The 16,879-nt window shown below is 40.7% G+C and overlaps 1 protein-coding gene across 2 annotated transcripts in view; it reads left to right on the top strand.

The window, feature by feature from the left end:
* Kcnab1 (potassium voltage-gated channel subfamily A regulatory beta subunit 1) overlaps positions 1-16,879 on the top strand; it is a 418,900-nt gene that overhangs the window by 384,176 nt on the left and 17,845 nt on the right. For both annotated transcript variants that reach the window (XM_003476307.5, XM_023560240.2), the window contains exons 9-11: positions 12,754-12,839; positions 13,511-13,631; positions 14,674-14,768. In XM_003476307.5, coding sequence (XP_003476355.1) covers positions 12,754-12,839; positions 13,511-13,631; positions 14,674-14,768 — 302 coding nt within the window. The remainder of the gene's footprint in view (positions 1-12,753; positions 12,840-13,510; positions 13,632-14,673; positions 14,769-16,879) is intronic.

A 16,879-nucleotide genomic window follows, 5' to 3' on the forward strand; every position in this document is an offset into this window, starting at 1 on the left:
TCTGAGTATTTTTTACGATAAAGCCGTACATTTTTCATTCTGCTTGCTGTTACGGCCACTTTAGTTGTTATATAGTAGAAGCATTGCCTTTATGAAAACTCTTTCTTCCTTAGGAGAGGCTTCTAATGGGGAAAATAGCCATTTTGGGTTGGAAGATGGGAAAAAAAACTCTCCAAAAAAGGAAAATGAAAGAGACCAAGGGCCCCAGTTACAAACAAACAACAAGTGAGACCACCCACCAGAGACCAAGAAATGAACAACAGGCACCCCAAGGCACCCCCACCGAGGCGGCCCGCCTGTCTGCACCTCCTGCAGCAAATGCTGCTAGTCACTCTGGTGAGCCTGTATTTCAACACACTGAGCAGGGAGTGCTTTGTTTTCAAATAGTACAGGATTAGGAACTCCCCCTTACTTGGTATTGGCTGTCAAAAGCTGAGAAACTCATACTTCATTATGTCAAATTTAAAAGTTGCCTGTTGGTTACATACCAGACATCTGACAAATGTAGATAAGCACCACAGTGCCAAAATGGATTTGGTGCTACTAGAAAGCTGTCCTGGGCCTAAGGGGAGAGACTTTAATATCATTAAGATTAAGACGGCATCTGCTTCCAGACTTTCCCATGACAGAACCAGGAAGGAAGGCCAGCTCTGTGGTATTAAGGGAGCAATAAAGATCGCTTCCTGTTAGAGCATGAAACTGGATTTGCCAGTAGAAAATCTCATTAGGGACAATATTTTCTTACTCTTATCAATCTCTGCCAAGTTGTTTGCTTTATTCTTTTATTCACAAGATAGTATTCCTTTTAAAATAAAGTTAAAAGCCTCTTCCAGGAAGCCGATACAGACAGTTGTGTAAATAAAAAGCTCCAGACAGGGTAACAGAATAAGAATCTATGTGTCAGGATTCCACATCTGTCTGTCTGACCAACAAAGATGGCATTCATACAATGTAAAATATTAAAAATGTAAAACTTGGGTAAGATATCTATAATGCAATGACAGATGCTCCCAAGTATAAAAATAACTGTTCCACTGATAATGGGTTTAGAAACACAGAACCATTAGATGCCATGTAGAACTAGCCGCATTTAGCTAAATTTATTTCAGCAGCTCAATGAACATATGGAAAACCGTTCTTTAGCTACTGTTTTGCCTAATATATTATCTTTGATGTGCCCAAGGACTGGTTTATTCAGTTGATACAGATAGTGCTAGCCTCCTATGTACTTCAAATTGCATAATAAAAAGAGTGGGTATGAAATACAGCTGTGAGGAAGAGGCAGAGTATGGTGGTGCATGCGTGTAATCCCCGCATTCAGGAGGCTGAGGCAAGAGGATTGCTGTGCATTCAAGGTCTCCCTGGGCTACATGGTCAGTTCAGGACTAGTCTAAACTACACAACAAGCCCCTGTTTCTAAAACAAAAACAAAAAATGGATGAAGAAAAATGGAAAAGGATTGTTTTGCTTCATTTTGTTTGAGCATGGAGTTAGTGAATGAGGCTTGTTATAGGGAGAAAATTCTGTACTAGTTAGGTTTTTATCTTTCTCAGCCTTGATTTTCACAAACTCAAAATGGGAATGTAATAATTCCACCTCACATGGCTGCAGCAAAACATGAATGCAATAATGTTGGGAAACTCCCAGCACAGAGCTCAGCACGTAACAGATACTCAGTAGTCAGCCTCCTGCCTGTCCCTCTAATGCTAGGTTGCCCTCGAACCCTGCTCACTGGCATGCCCCAAATGACCCAAGCACAGTGGACATTGCTGGGTATCTGTGCAGGAGCCACTCTGCCTTCTCAGCTGCCTAGAGTCTCACGTGCTGGTGACCTTCATCTCTAACAAACTGACCCAGATGAAGGCTGGTTTCCTGTCCTCTTGCTGGTCTTCAGTCCTTCCAGAAGCTCTGCATCCCATGGCACTTACCTTATCCTCCACCTCTTTGACCAAGTCATTGGTTTATGGGACTCAGAGAGCCCAGAGTGAATCTCAGGAGTGTTGCTTGGACAATGAGGCAAAGGACCCTGGTAAAGATGTACAAGGAAGCACCAACCCATCTCTACGGACAGCCGCATTAATGCCCTAAGAGAAACCACCTTTGGATAGCCGAGCAGAGTCCCCCCTAAAAAGAAGGTGGTTCTCAGTAACTTGTTGGAACAACATGTAACTGTAGTTCCAGTCCCTGGTACAATTCTAAGGAATTTCAACTGAGTTTTCCATAACCTGCTCCACTAAAAACGAAAATCCCAAGTGACCCAACCAGAAGTTAGAAACTGTCTTACCCGTCAGTGAGAAAACTACACCCCCAAACTCAAGAAGATCAAAATAAAAAACTAACAATTCTTGCAAAGATTGTCATTAGGCCTTTTTAGTATATTATAGTAAGTAATTAAGTAAAGTTAGTCTATACCTTCTCTAATATATTATAGTTAAGTAAGGTTAATCTATAACTTTCTCTCATGCCTTAGGGTTTTTGTTTAATACCAGAATTATCTTCTGCTGTAATACAAGGTTTCATTTCTAAATCAGGATAAGTTCATTTTACCAAACAAACCTACATAGCAGGTTAATTTTCTTATTTTTCTGCATACATTTTGTGGATCATTCTACATTCACTACAAAAACAATCAAATTATCCAAAATCAAATGTTCATGATAATATCATCTGTGGTAGTGATGAGCAGTTGGTAACATCTGATTTAAATTTTTCTAGTTCAAAATTATCTTAGTCATGGTTTATGATAGAATTTGAGAGGTTTACACAGGGCATGGTGGTGCACACCTGTAATCTCAGCACTCAGGAGGCTGAGGCAGGAGAACTGTCATGAGTTGAGACCATCCTGGGGTACAAAATGAGTTCAAGTTCAGCCAGAGCTGCATATCGAGACCCTGTCTCAAAAAGACAAAAACAAAAAAACAAAAAAACAAAAGAACAAAACCCAGAATTTGACCATATACCAATAGCAACTGAAAACAAAATTACTTTTAAGTTTACAAGGACTGCATAGGGAAATATATATAACTTTATAATACATTACAAATTTATAATATCTATAAAGAAGACATTATTTATAAGAGATTGACTAAATGGAGCTGGGGATATGGCTCAACAGCATAGTGCCTGCCTGGCAAGGGCAAGGTCCTGAATTTGACTCCTGGTACCAAACCAAAAAGAAAGAAAGAGATTGAATAGATAGAGATATATTCCAATATCGTGAGCAGAAAAACAGTATGACAGAGATATCAAATCTCCAGAAATTGATCCACTTCAACCAAACTCTACTACGTTTTTAAATAATTTGGCAAGCTAATTTTAAACTATATGGAAGAGAAAAGGGCCATGAAAATCCTAACGGACACCTGAGGGCTGGTAAAGTGAAAGGAAAGGGCTTTCCTACAAGTGCCAGAACTTACTATAAAGCCCCAGTAATTCAGAATGACCCTGGCTGTGGGAGAAGCTGATAATGGAATATAATACAGGTTGACATTCATCATCTGAAACCCAAAATGCTATAGATACCCAAAACCTTTTTGAGTTTTGGATTCAAATTCCCAGATTCATAAATATAAAACCTGAAACACTTTCAAATAAGTGATAATCTGTGGAGAATCCAAAAACAGCATTTTTGAGATTTTAATATAAGGGAAAATGGTCTAGAGCTGAGCGTGGTGGCACACACCTGTAGTCCAGGCACTTGGGAGGCTGAGGCAGGAGAAGTATTGCAAGTTCGAGACCAGCCTGGGCTACAAAGTGAGCTCAGAGCCAATCTAAACTGCATAGCAAGACCCTGTCTCAAAAAGACTGAGAAGGGGGGGGTGGGTAGTGGAAATAGTCTGTTTTTCTATTAACGAGAAAACTTTTGCTACGAGCTAAATGGACCTGAAAAAAGTAGCTATTTTCCACATTTCCAGAAATAAATGAAACCATATCCTCACTTTACATACACAAAATAATTTATGATCAACTAGAAATTTAAGAACAAAATGTTAAAAATTTAAGTAGAAAAACATCCTTTTATGTCACAAGATATCCCACATCAGGGGAAGGTACATAGTCTAACTATAAATTTCCTTTTTTTACAGGATGGCTTCAGTAATGTTGCTCAGGGAACTCCTAGAATGATAATTTAGAGGACCAGTTTCCTACTGATGATATAGGTTTTAGGTTTACAGATGAAGTAGAATTTACCATTACTTTGAATGTTTTTAAATAAACTGGAATGTATTCCATTGTTCCCAAACCCTATAGAATTTGACATACACAATAATAGCCTTGGACTTGATACTCATTGTGGAGACTACCTTCCTTCATCAGGACAGTAAACCTCTCTTTAATTACTGTCTTTATTATTATCTTAATTACTAAATGAAATTATTTAGTATTAAGCTAATATGGGAATTGTAAGCCAATAGTTTGGGTCACCAGGCTTTAGCAGGAAATACTTGGGACTATGCTAAGATTGTGTTGAAGGGAAGATACAATTTTATGATTCCTATTCTACATGACTATTTCTGGAAGAATGTCAGCAGGCAATAGTGGGTCAACGTGAGGCCCTGGAAAGACCAGATGGATGGAAAGAGGATTATAGGAAAGTTATGAAAGACAATAACTAAAAGATTAGACACCTACATCTTTGCCTTGGACACATCACTTGGCCATTCTTATCTAGAAGTGAAGTGATGAGTCCCTTATTGGATTAAAGAGTAGATTTTTAGTGGAGGAAAAAGTAATATTAAAAGTATGCAGTATCACAAAACCTCCCTTTATGGAGAGAGCTAGATAAAGAATGAGCAGAGTCCCCAGGACAGCCTGTGTCTGTCTGTTTCAGAGAAGTTACAGCAAGGTCAGGCTCTGGGAAGATTCGCTTATTTGCAAGTTCTACAAATGGGATTTTTAAATTCTAGAATTTTATCCAGCTTAAAATGAAGTGAAAGATAGAGGGTGGGAAAGGTCACTAGGGAGGAACAGAAATGCAGGTTGAGCATCCCTAACTGCAAAATTCTGAAATGTTCCAAAATTAAAACTTTTTGAGCACTGACATGATAACAAAAATGACCTCACATAATAGGGCACTCAAACTGCAAGTGCAGGAAAAACATTGTGTGAAATTACCTTTGGGCTCTGTGTATAAGAGGCATGTGAAACAAATTAATTTTATATTTAGACTCAAGTCCCATATATATAGTGTAAATATTACAAAAATGTAAATATTACAAAATCTGAAACACTTTTGTCTCAAGCGTTTAGAATAAGGCATGTTCCAGCTGTGCCACCAAGCCTAAGCTAAAATCAGTTGCCTCTCTACTTTAACCACCACCTATTTATTCTTTCAAGGCAGAGACTGAGCAACACATAGGACAGACTCTTATACCACGGTGTCCTACAGAAGTGTATACTCTAGCACTTCACTTTGAAACTGAGGGATACTTACCAAGGACTGCTTTTATTCAGTACCTTTGAATTTTAGCTAAATGTGAGACTAAAATTGTCTCTTTTTAATAACCTACTCCACATTTCAAAATAAAGCTCTGGAATCACATTTGGGTAGTATCAAAGCCTCACTTTGCAGTGTCTAGGATCATGGACCACCTGCATGTGGTCCATCAGAGATGGAGGACTGTTTGCACATCAGGGAGGTCTCTTTCCAGGTGGAAGACGGCACACTGTCCCTGAGGTCACAAAACTCCTTTCTTGCCTCTGAGATTTGAAAAAGTTTAGCTGCTCCAGATCTCTAGGAGATATTTATTGGCTTGACTTGGAGTATGAATTCTTCTCTGATTCCTTGAGTCTGATCTGTGGTCCCAATGCGTTGATCTAAATAGCGTATTTTCTGTAAATTGTCTCACAAAGACCATTCTTTCTCTAAACTTCAAGAGTCAGATACAGACACAAGCCCTTTACTGCCGTTTTTCTCCCAGAATTATATTTAAAGTCTTTCTTCAAGGAAGCCAAAAGCTCATATTTCCAAAATCACTTACATACATCATGAACTATAACCATTAGCATATCAAACGCAGAGATGGATGACTATAACCACCCCCAAAGCATCACACATTCACAAACACACAATGGGGCAAGCAAGTAAACACTCTGTTGTTTCTCTGTCCCCAGCCTTCTCACACAATGCACTATGCTCAAAGCCTTCTAAACATGCCCTATCACAGGACTACAAAGCTGCCTGGTGAGATTGTGCCTAAGACTTTGTCTTCTCAGTCTCAGTTTCTTCATTCATAAAATGGTGGTTAAAATAGTACTCACACAGTTATTGTAAAGATTCCAAGTTGCTTAATTAATGCCAATCTGCCCATTTGCATTAGAAGAGGTCCAGCAAGGTGAAGATATGATCCAAAGTTGACAGTAATGATGGCAAGGATAAACACAGCGATGTCTCCTGAATCCTGGTGAATGTTCTGTAATTCAGGAGCCAGGTTCTCCTGAAACAGTCAGCCAACATTCAAGGTCTAGAAACTTCTGCCCAAACCTAGCCTTACGTTTTATTTTTTAGTAGTGTGCACAGCAACTCCTCTGGTAAACTGAGTCCCTGCATTATCCCAGGATCTCAGGCTCCACCCTGACCTTTGCCTCCTAAAAGGGAAGGAATCCGATGCCAAGTAGAAATGAACTATATCAAACTGCCAATACTGAACCAGTTTGACCTCTGGAAAAGAGCATTCCTTCTGGTTGAACCCCTAACGTATTAGTGTTTAAAGTGGTACCTTTGCTCATTGATAATCTTTTCATCTCTCCTTGCATCCCTCCCTCTCTTCCTGCCTTCCTTCTACATTACTAAAGTGTAAAAACATATTTACAGGATCTTTGGAAAATATAAACAAAATTGCATATTAAATACAAATATTACTTTGTTTTCAGCACTTTGCAAGCATATTTGAAATATCTGTAATTTGTTAATAATATTCCAGTTTTTAATTATCCATTAATGCAATTAACTCCTAGCCTGTTTCCTCATCTACAATAAGAGAAAACTGCAGAGCATTATCTCTAAAGATTCTTTTTTGAGTTTGTAATTCTGTTTCTGTCAGGATTAATTTGCATATATTTTATTTGATAAAAACTAACTTTTACACTTTTGTATCATTAGTCTTCTGGCTTATCATTCACACAGTGTAACTATTTACTTACTCCTGATGTTCAAAGCATCAGGAGTTTTTCATTTGTAGAAAAATAAGAAAAAGAAAGGTTTTATGTGAGGTAAGTTTTTTTTTGGTTTTGCATTAGATACAATTTAAAAACTTAAATATCAACTTTTTTCACTTAAAATAAATAGTTGCACCAATTCCTGTGGCATCAATGCAAATTTTTAATCACAGGTGATCTGCATTACTATAAGAATGTCATGAGTGTCAGCGCCCAACCTGAGAAGAAATGGCCAAGGCCACAGTCTGCTTACTTATCATGTGTAGGCTGTGTGACTCCTTCAGATTCACAATGATCTGCACACATTAGCTCACGTCAAGCCTTGAAAGAATCCCACAAGATCAATACTAGCCTCACTTTACAGATGGCAATGGAAGCTCAGTTTCCCGGCAGTGCCTGTCAAGGGCCAGCCGTGTGCTAAGGAATAAAGAGGAGCGGCTGTGGAATGGCAAGCCCTGGGGAGACTTCACCAGGTTAAAGAATAACGACATCTCAACCTGCAAACGAGTACAAGATCCAACAGTCTTGTGGTAGTTTAGACAATCTTCCTTGAGCTTTTCAGATCTGAGAGCTAATAACAACAAAAGGCACAAAAGCCTAGGTTCACCGAAAGAGGTGAGGACCCTAGACTCCCCTGGTGATTCTAACTCATACAGAAGTGCGTGTGTGTGTGTGTGTGTGTGTGTGTGTGTGTGTGTGTGTGTGAGTGCATCATAGTGCTAACTAAAATAAAGGTTGTACCACAGTGATGTGGAAAAGATGCAATTTCTGACCTGCAAAATGCCCAATGTGCAGAGTTTGTATCCCCCAAATATGAAAGAATGAATTCCAAGGGACACACAAGGTTAAGGACAGGAAAGGTTTATTAAGAAAGCTCCTGAGAGACAATGGAATCTTTCCCGAGTGGGTGGTCACCCAGGCTCTTTGTCAGGGATGATTTACACAGCAGCATCACACCGTGGGTACCCTGTGGGTTGAACTACAATCAACCCGTCTCACTATGGCAGTGCATAAACCAACTCGCAGTCAATCTATAACATTACAATTATAGCAGCTTAGCCAATACTGATCCAATAAGGAAATAAGTCACACAGCAAGGGTTCAAGGAAAGACCAAAGGCGTTTTTGGGAAGGGAGAGGAGTATGGATCCAGACGTTCTGGTCACCTATCTGTGAGTCTGATGCCTAGCTGAGGCACTGGACCATGAGGTGCTAATTACCATATAGTCTCAAATTGCTGTTTATTTCACAGGCTTGCCACCCAGGTCTCCATCCTGAGGCCTGCCTCTCTTTGGACTTGCCTCTAGCCACAATTCTGATGTCTCTATTTTTGTGGTGATTTCCTCATAGGCCCAATCCCTCTCTAACTGTATATTAATTTCTAATTTAGAGATTAGAATTGTTTATAATAATATCCTGGAGCATTCAATTAGATGAAAACAGAAGAGGAAATGTGTGGGGAAGTTGACCGCTAGAATGGCTAACTTGAAAAGGGCATGAAGAAACAGTTCTCAGACTGTACAATGCACAAGAATTGGCTGGAGGACTGCTTAAAAACTAGACTAATATAACCCACTCCCGCCCCCTGCAGAATTTGCAGCCTGCTAGGTCTGCGGGCTCTCTGGATTTGCATCTGGAACAAATTCCCCCGGGGTGCTGATGCCCAGTCTGTAAACAAGTAAAGTGGGTCTAAATCCTGGCTGTATGATGGACTTAGCCTGGCTGAGTGTCTAAAATACTGTCGTCAAGATTATGATACAACAGAACGGGGAAGCCTGGCCGCAGGTAGTTTTTATGTGTGCGGGCAGGGCTGAGAGCCACTGGGGCTGAGCCTTCTGGAAAAGCGCGGACGGAGTCTGGGACAGTCAGATACAGTCTTGGGGTAGCAGATTTACCTTGTTTGAGAGTCTTTCTGCAGGGCTCGTGAATTTTCACTAAATGATCTTTCTAATGTCCTTTCCCTATTCAGAGTCGCGTTTCCATGAAAAAAAAAAGTGCACGGACCAGCCGATTTTTTTCTCTCAGCAATGCTGCCCTCTAGCGTCCATACATATCCACTTCAGCCATCAACGGTTATTTCCAATTAGCTCCCTAAACAATGTGGAGAACTTCTCTCTGGAGCTGAAGAAAAACAAGCTAATTTACTGAGTTAATTAAATTTTAATATGGGGCTGCGTGACTCTGCAGCCTCGGCCTGCTCTTCCCCACCACTCCTCCCTGCTGCTGTGCTGCTGCCTGGTTAGGGCAGGGGGTCCCCAGGAGCCCTTCCAGCTTCTACCCAGTCTTCTTCGGCCAGAGCCCGCACAGGCCTGAGGGTCACGGGAGCTGGAGGGCCTGCGCAAGGGAGCGCCACAGAGACGCCTCACTTCTCAAGCCTCCTTCTTCACTTGCATCTCAGTTTGCTGAGAAGAGACATCATCAGACAGGAGCTCCGTGCCTCCCACAGTCTGCACACCCAGCTGGTCCTCCACCCCACCCCGCCGCTTTCCCTCTGCCTCACCGGTCCTCTCTCTTCCTCTTCGCAGCCCCCTGGTCCGGCTCTTTCCTAACTCGTTCTTTCTAGCTCGCCCCGATGGCGCACAGGTAGACTCTGAACCTCTCCCATCTAAAACTCTCCTTGGGCACCGAATACCCCTCACTACCGCCCAATGTCTTCTTTATTCACAGACAAGCCTGTTGGAAACCTGTCCTCACAGGGTGTCTCTAAAGCCTCCCGGCCCCTCATTCGCTCACTGCCTCAAGGGCCTTGTCCCATCTCACACTGAGCCTGCTCCCCCGCCTGTGGACCCTGGCATGCGCCCCCACACCCCTGGAGGTACAGTCTTCCCTGTGGGCGCACTGCCCGCAGCACGCTGTGTTCCTGGTTCTGAAGCACCGCTCCCCCCCCCCCCCCCCCCCCCGGCTTCCCTCCTGCCCCTCTGGCTCCTGATCGCCCAGCATGCTGCACGGGTCCTCTCTCTCTGACTACCGCCAGCAACGACAACCTCCTCTCCTTTCTCTCTGCCTTGCCTCGGTAGTTTCACCCACTGCCAAGAATTTACAGTCAACAGACTGGTAGCTAAGAAACACACCACATCCAGGGGTCATTCATCCTCTCGTGTCCAATTCCGTCAGCTCAGCATCTCCCCTTCAGCAGCACATAGCATTGTGCTTCAGAGAAGAACTCGTGACACTCCTCCCGAACTTTCTTCTGTCATCAAACAGCCAACGATCTGGAGGACACGTTGCTCTTTCCCTTCTTACCACATTCAGTCTCTCTCCTTACCACTGTCTTCCTACTCCAAGATACCCCCCGCCCACCTGGAGCACTACAGCGCCTTCCTAACGATCGTCCTCGTTTCTCAGTGAATCCTCCACAGCACAGGCAAAGATGGTGTTCTGAAAGGTAAACTAGGATGATGGAGTATGTCATTCCCTTGCCTAAAACAAAGTCAATGGTGCCATTAAACTTTGCGTAATATACGAAAACATGGCTTGCCTTCTGCCAGCTACATCGACCCCGCCTATCCTCCCTCCACACTAAGCTCCTATGGCTTCCTTCCAGACTCTGGAATTTACTAAGTCCTGCCCTGCCTCAGGGCCTTTGTATATGCTATTTCCTAAAATGTTCTTCCCCTGCTCCTTATATGATGGCTCTTTTCTGTCCCTGAATATAACTCTTCAGTGAAACCATCTTTGCCATAACTAGTCTTCCCTTTTAATTTTGATCTCAGCCTCCATTTGTCTTCCGTATAGCATTTCATATTTTATAATTTCTTATTTACTTGTCTATCTTCCCCACTCAACTATAAACTCCAAGTTTAGGAACTTTGTGTTTGTTTTACTCAAAAATGAATACAGCAACTGGCACAGTACTGGCAACACTAGATTTTCACTGTCTGTGTGTTGAATAGGTGTGTGAATGTGCAGCAGGTCACCACCTCCACCCACCTTAGCTGTGCTGGGCCAGGCCTTCAGCGGCTTGCACATGGCTAAGCCACCAGACTGTTCTGTACTCATCTCACTTGACTGCAGGGCCCGAGACATGGAATTGGGTCAGGATCAATTTATTTCTGTGAACCTCTTCAGTATTTCCCACCCTGTTCAATCCACCCCAGCATCTCCAGCATTAAAAACAACAGACACTGACAAATACTGTTTGAATGACCTCCTGGCTCAGAAGGAAGCTCTGTGTGAAGGGAAAAGGACCTGGCACAATGGTGATGTCTGCTCTGGGCCAGAGATTTAATAATGGCTTTCAACTTCCAGAAAAGTTTTTAATGGGCACTTATTCCACTTGAAGTCTAAAAGAGAAGAAAAGGAGAGTTCTTATTACTTTTTTTCATCACATTTGTTTAACAAAGGGAAAATGAACATCGTACTTTAGTTGCTGTGATTTAAGATTTGGAAATCTTTATCCAAGGAAAAAAGGATTCAGCTTTTAAACCAAATTCCACCTCTGTTGTAAGCCAATAATGAATGAAAGCATTCCCCTCTTCTGGAGAACCCGAAGGCAACTTCAAAGACCTCACATAAGCCCAGCAACAAAGAACTGAAGACATTTGCCCTGGCCGTCTCATCCCAAATTCATCCCCAAACAATGTTTACCCAGGAGAAATAAAAATAAAAATTCATCAACTTTCACTCTGCTTTGAGACAAGGACTGAATTTTTCTAAAGGACATGTAACCTACTGGTATTACTGGGATCTAGAAAAGCCCCAAAGTCATATGACCCCTTGAAAATGTCAAATGCCTTGGCATGCTGTTCATCCAAACAGCTGGCCTACTTTGTGGAAAATATCCAATCCTATCTATAAATTTTTGCTAAATTGAACTTAAGGTTATTCCTGCTGCCTTCGTTCTGCATCCCATCTGCCTGGTGCCAAAGGGATTAGCTCAGCTCCACCCCTCTAGGGAGAGGACTCATTTTCCTGTTTAGGCAATGTGATGTCAACCTGAAAGAGCCTGATAAGCAAACTGGGTGGGCCCACCGGCAGGCTGTGGTGAAATCAATTTACATGCGTGTCTTAGAACAAAATTTGGTTCAACATGGTCAAGGACAGGGTGTGTCACTGCAGGCTTTGAGCCCCTGTGACTGCAGCTGTTTGTTCAGCGTTAATGTGTTTATCTTTCTGCTAAACACATTGTTACTGAGTCATCTCTATTGAACAGCTACTCAGTGTGAGGCCCAGCTCTGCAAACCCAGCATACAAAGAAAGACAGGCCTTTCATCCTCAGTGTCCTTATATTCTGCAACTCCAAAACAAATGCTTTCCCTCATTCTTCACTTTGGTAAGCAAGGACTCTCAGAGAGGAATTATATGTTATTTAATCAGACCGAGAACCATCAGGAAATACAAGCAAAGAACTTAAAGTGATCATTATGTTTTTAATGCCAATTAATACTGCTGCTGAAAACTGAATGTGGAATGTCAGCCTCCAAACCATCAATATTACGTGCTAGACTATTAATATTACATGTTAGACCCATATCAAAGTAATTATATTAATCAAACAAATAATTGCATTAAACTTTTAAACTTTGGGGATGGGGAAAAAAAATCATGCAACTTTGAACAATAGAGAACTCCTGGAACACTGTTTGGCCTTCCACAGAAATTGTTCGAGCCATGACACATGTGATCAACCAAGGCATGGCGATGTACTGGGGCACTTCCAGGTGGAGCGCTATGGAGATCATGGTAAGCTCTTTCTGTTTCTGCATGGCTACTGGGTACCTTGTTATCTTTACTCAGATACCCTGTAGAAAGCACTAATCCTTGGCAAACTTTACTCAAACTCCCTATGGCATTGCAATTCTAAGATCAATTCCATCATGAAAGGGATAAATATTGGAGCTGGAGCTCATCAGTTCGGAACACAACAGGGAGAGATCGTGTCTCCTAAAAGAATCATGTTCTTTGATGGCAAGAAGATAAAGTGAACTTTACAGCTAGTGAGAAATGAATGGAGTATTCTTATTTAGAAACTATATTAAAAATAAAAACTATATTAATAATGACTGCTTATAAGATAACTACTGATCACTTTTATATATGTTTAAATTTTATTTCTTTAGAAACCTAAAATAATCAAACTACATTTTTATGATAATAGTGCATAATTCATACTTTGCTGAATTTGCCCTAGACCTCACTAAGCTCAAATCCATCCAAGGAATAATAAGTATTTTGTACCTTCAGTATTGCTCTTGGTAAAATCAATGGTCATAACTCCACTTGTTGTTTGGCATCCCATGTGTTCCTTGGTTTGTATTGACTTCACTGAAATGAACATTTCACATGCAAATGAATCACAGTGAAACCTTATTGTTAATCAGTCTAAAATCAGTTGCAATTTTGTTTCTCCCCAGGAAGCCTATTCGGTAGCAAGACAATTCAATATGATCCCACCAGTCTGTGAACAAGCTGAGTACCATCTTTTCCAGAGAGAGAAGGTGGAGGTCCAGCTGCCAGAGCTCTACCATAAAATAGGTAATCTTCAAAAGTACATCTACTACTTTTAACAATAGGGAAACTAGTGACTTGGAAAATAAGTTTTAGTAAAATGCTTTCTTAAATGTCCCTAATAAATATAACGATTGTAAGAATTATGCATCCCAGGGACTAGCAAAATCAAATGTGCAAAATCAAATATTTAATCTACAGGGTATCACAGATGAAATCCACAGTTGTGAACTGTGACCGGCATACAGCTGTACTCAGTAATTGTTAAAACAATACAGACATGGTAATTGGAAAAATCAGTAGATAAATACAATACTCACCCAAGCAAACTTCATGGATATACACATCTATATATCTTACTGTCCTGGCACTAAGCTGGATATGGGAAATTCAACAATTAACAAGTCAGACACTACAGATTTGTATTGAAATAAAGCTCTCAGAGAGAAGGGGGAAACTACATACACATATCAATACAAGAAATGTGGAGCTAGGAGAAACCTGAATAAGGCACACTTTTGAGGTTTATATACCAAAGGATATCCTTTCTCTTATAATCTGCATATAAAAGTTATATAGCAAAGTGTATTCAGAGATAACTTTTTTTCTTAGAATTGGCAGGAAAAGGCTGCATAAGAAAAAAAGATAAAAACTCAATGAGAACAACTGTTATTACTATCACTTACTGAGTGTTTACTAGATGCTGCACTTCTGCTGTGTACCAGCCATCATATTAAGCACTGAACAAGAGAAGCCCTGAATTTCTGTGCAAGTGAAAGTGTTTATCTCTTTGTCAGTGAATCTCGTACACTGAAACATCATAGATAAGCCAAACCTGCAGGGCTTGCTTTTGCGACTCATTCCAAGAACTGACAGGACATATTTAATTGGTTTATAAAAGAATGAAATACAATTTGCAAATTAAAAAATATAACAAAAAGATATATGTTGCTATTAACTCATTCATCTGGCCAGCTCTCCCCTATAATCATCCACGCTGTGTTTAAACACCCACAGTGTTTTGATCCCAGTTGGTATGATTTATTTTCCACGGTTTTCCCTTCTGTAGGGGTTGGCGCAATGACGTGGTCCCCACTCGCCTGTGGGATCATCTCAGGAAAATATGGAAACGGGGTGCCTGAAAGTTCCAGAGCGTCACTAAAGGTATTCTCCACTTCTAGATCAGAGTCCAGGGGTGGGAAAGAAGACTGATTAAAGTGCTTCTGCCTCAGCCTGGGGCTTACTAACTCAGGCACACTGTGGCCCTGGCGAGACTGGTGGCCCCTGAAAGCCTTCTCCCAACATTCTGAGGTCTTATCCTGGCCAGAATCAGTGGGCTCTTCATAATCTGCACAGAAAAGTCTCTTTCTGTGGGGCTGGGAGAAAGTGACCTATGGCCTGGTTGGACTTGCAGAGTTGAAATCACTACATTGTTAATTATTGTTTAATTAATTAGGGTTACTGGTAAATTTTAGATTTACATAATGATCACAAAGAGAATTTGTCTGTATATGATATATCTTAATATTTTCTTTTCCAGTCCCCTCCCCTGCCTTCAACCCCTTTTTCCCTCTTTATAAAAGCTTTGTTTGCATTTCTTTTTTTCTTTTTTTCTTTTCCCTTCCTTCCTTCTCCCACCCTCCCTAGTTCCCTTTCCCATTTGAAAATTTTCTACTTCATAATATCCATTATACATTTTGGTCCTTATTTGCACTTCTGATTTCTCACACCAGGGAAACAATGTGATATTCACATGTATGTCTCATTTATTTCACTTAAGAGTATGGCCCCAAGGTGCATGCATTTACCTAGAATTATCACTTATATGTTGTATTGAGGAAGGCATTTATTTCATTCCTTGTTTGAAACTGACAGAATTTAAAGTTCCTTTTCTATGAAAGAGAATCTAATTTTCCTTTTCTTGACAAAAAAAAAAAAAAATTAAACCATTGAGGCTTACTCCAATTAAGGCAAACAGTGGTAACAAAGTGTGCTTTGCTTGACCTTTTTAATTGTGTGTTGGCAGCAGAGGTAAGGTAGGAGAGCAGTAGAAGATAGAAACACAGCAAAGTTTATATCGATGGGACTCCATGACTGGCCTTTGTAGAAACCCATTCTGGTCATTGGTGCTTTGTAGTTTAAATTCTGCTTTGGAGAATAATGGCATTCAAGAGCACAAGAACAAGTTTACCTCCATTCAAGACATCTTGACGATTAATTTATTGGTGAGGATTCCAAACATCTTTCCTTATAAAAACATGTCCACTTTCTTAAAATGTGAGAGAATGTGTAATAAAGTGGAATGCTCTATACTGTCAAGGGAAAAAGAATATAGGCATTTGAAAAATTCAGTCAAGCAAATTCAGTCTTCCTAAGAAGACAAATAAGCACACCAGCTTCAAGCCTCTGTTAGTGCTAAATTAGTGGAGGAATAGCTCACATCAAACCTGAATTACCAATCCTTTGATCAGGGGAGGGGTGACCACATGGGCTTCCTAATAAGGAACTTCTCAAGGCTCTGGTATTTCACTTCCTTTCCTGCCTGTAACACTTCAGCTTTTAGTTTGTTTGTTCTCTAAAATAACATAAACATGTTCTAAAGCATGTAGACATGGCCCTGTTTGTGGTTTATGTACTGTCACAAAACACAATCAATCCTAGAATAAATATTAAGGAAGATCTTATTCCTCAAGATTAAAGAACCAATCAAAATTAAGTCCAAGCTTGGAAAATCAAAAGCATATTAGGGAAGAACATATAAAAGGAGAAAGATAAAGTTAGTGAAGAAGGAAAGCATTGAGAAGTATGAATTTCAACCTGGTTGGTGGTGCATGCCTGTTATCCCAACACTCAGGCAACTGAGACAGGAAGATCACAGCAACTTTGAGGGCAGTCTGGGCTACACAGTGCGTTCAGGGGAGCCGGAGTACCGACTGTTCACCAAGGACCAATCTAAGTGTTTTCATTCATCTTCCTTTATCCTCAGAAAGAGAAACAGATATAGATTGGCTTTTAGTCAGTTGTACTTAAGCTAAATTGCTAGGTGTTCCTTGTCTTACAGTGGGGTTTAGAGCTGATAAACCAGTTGTAATTTGAAAATATCTTAAGTCAAAAGATTCATTTAATGTACCAAACTTACAAAACACCATAGTTTGGCCTAGCCTACCTTAAATGAGCTCAAAACAGAGTAGCCTACAGTCTGACCAAAATCACCTAACATAAAAGCCTATTTTATACTAGCATGTTGCCTATTTCATGTAATTTACTGAACATTG

Source organism: Cavia porcellus, unplaced genomic scaffold (assembly GCF_034190915.1).
Source record: "Cavia porcellus strain 051 isolate PalLab524CR breed Dunkin Hartley unplaced genomic scaffold, mCavPor4.1 scaffold_5, whole genome shotgun sequence".
NCBI classification, from domain to species: Eukaryota; Metazoa; Chordata; class Mammalia; order Rodentia; family Caviidae; genus Cavia; species Cavia porcellus.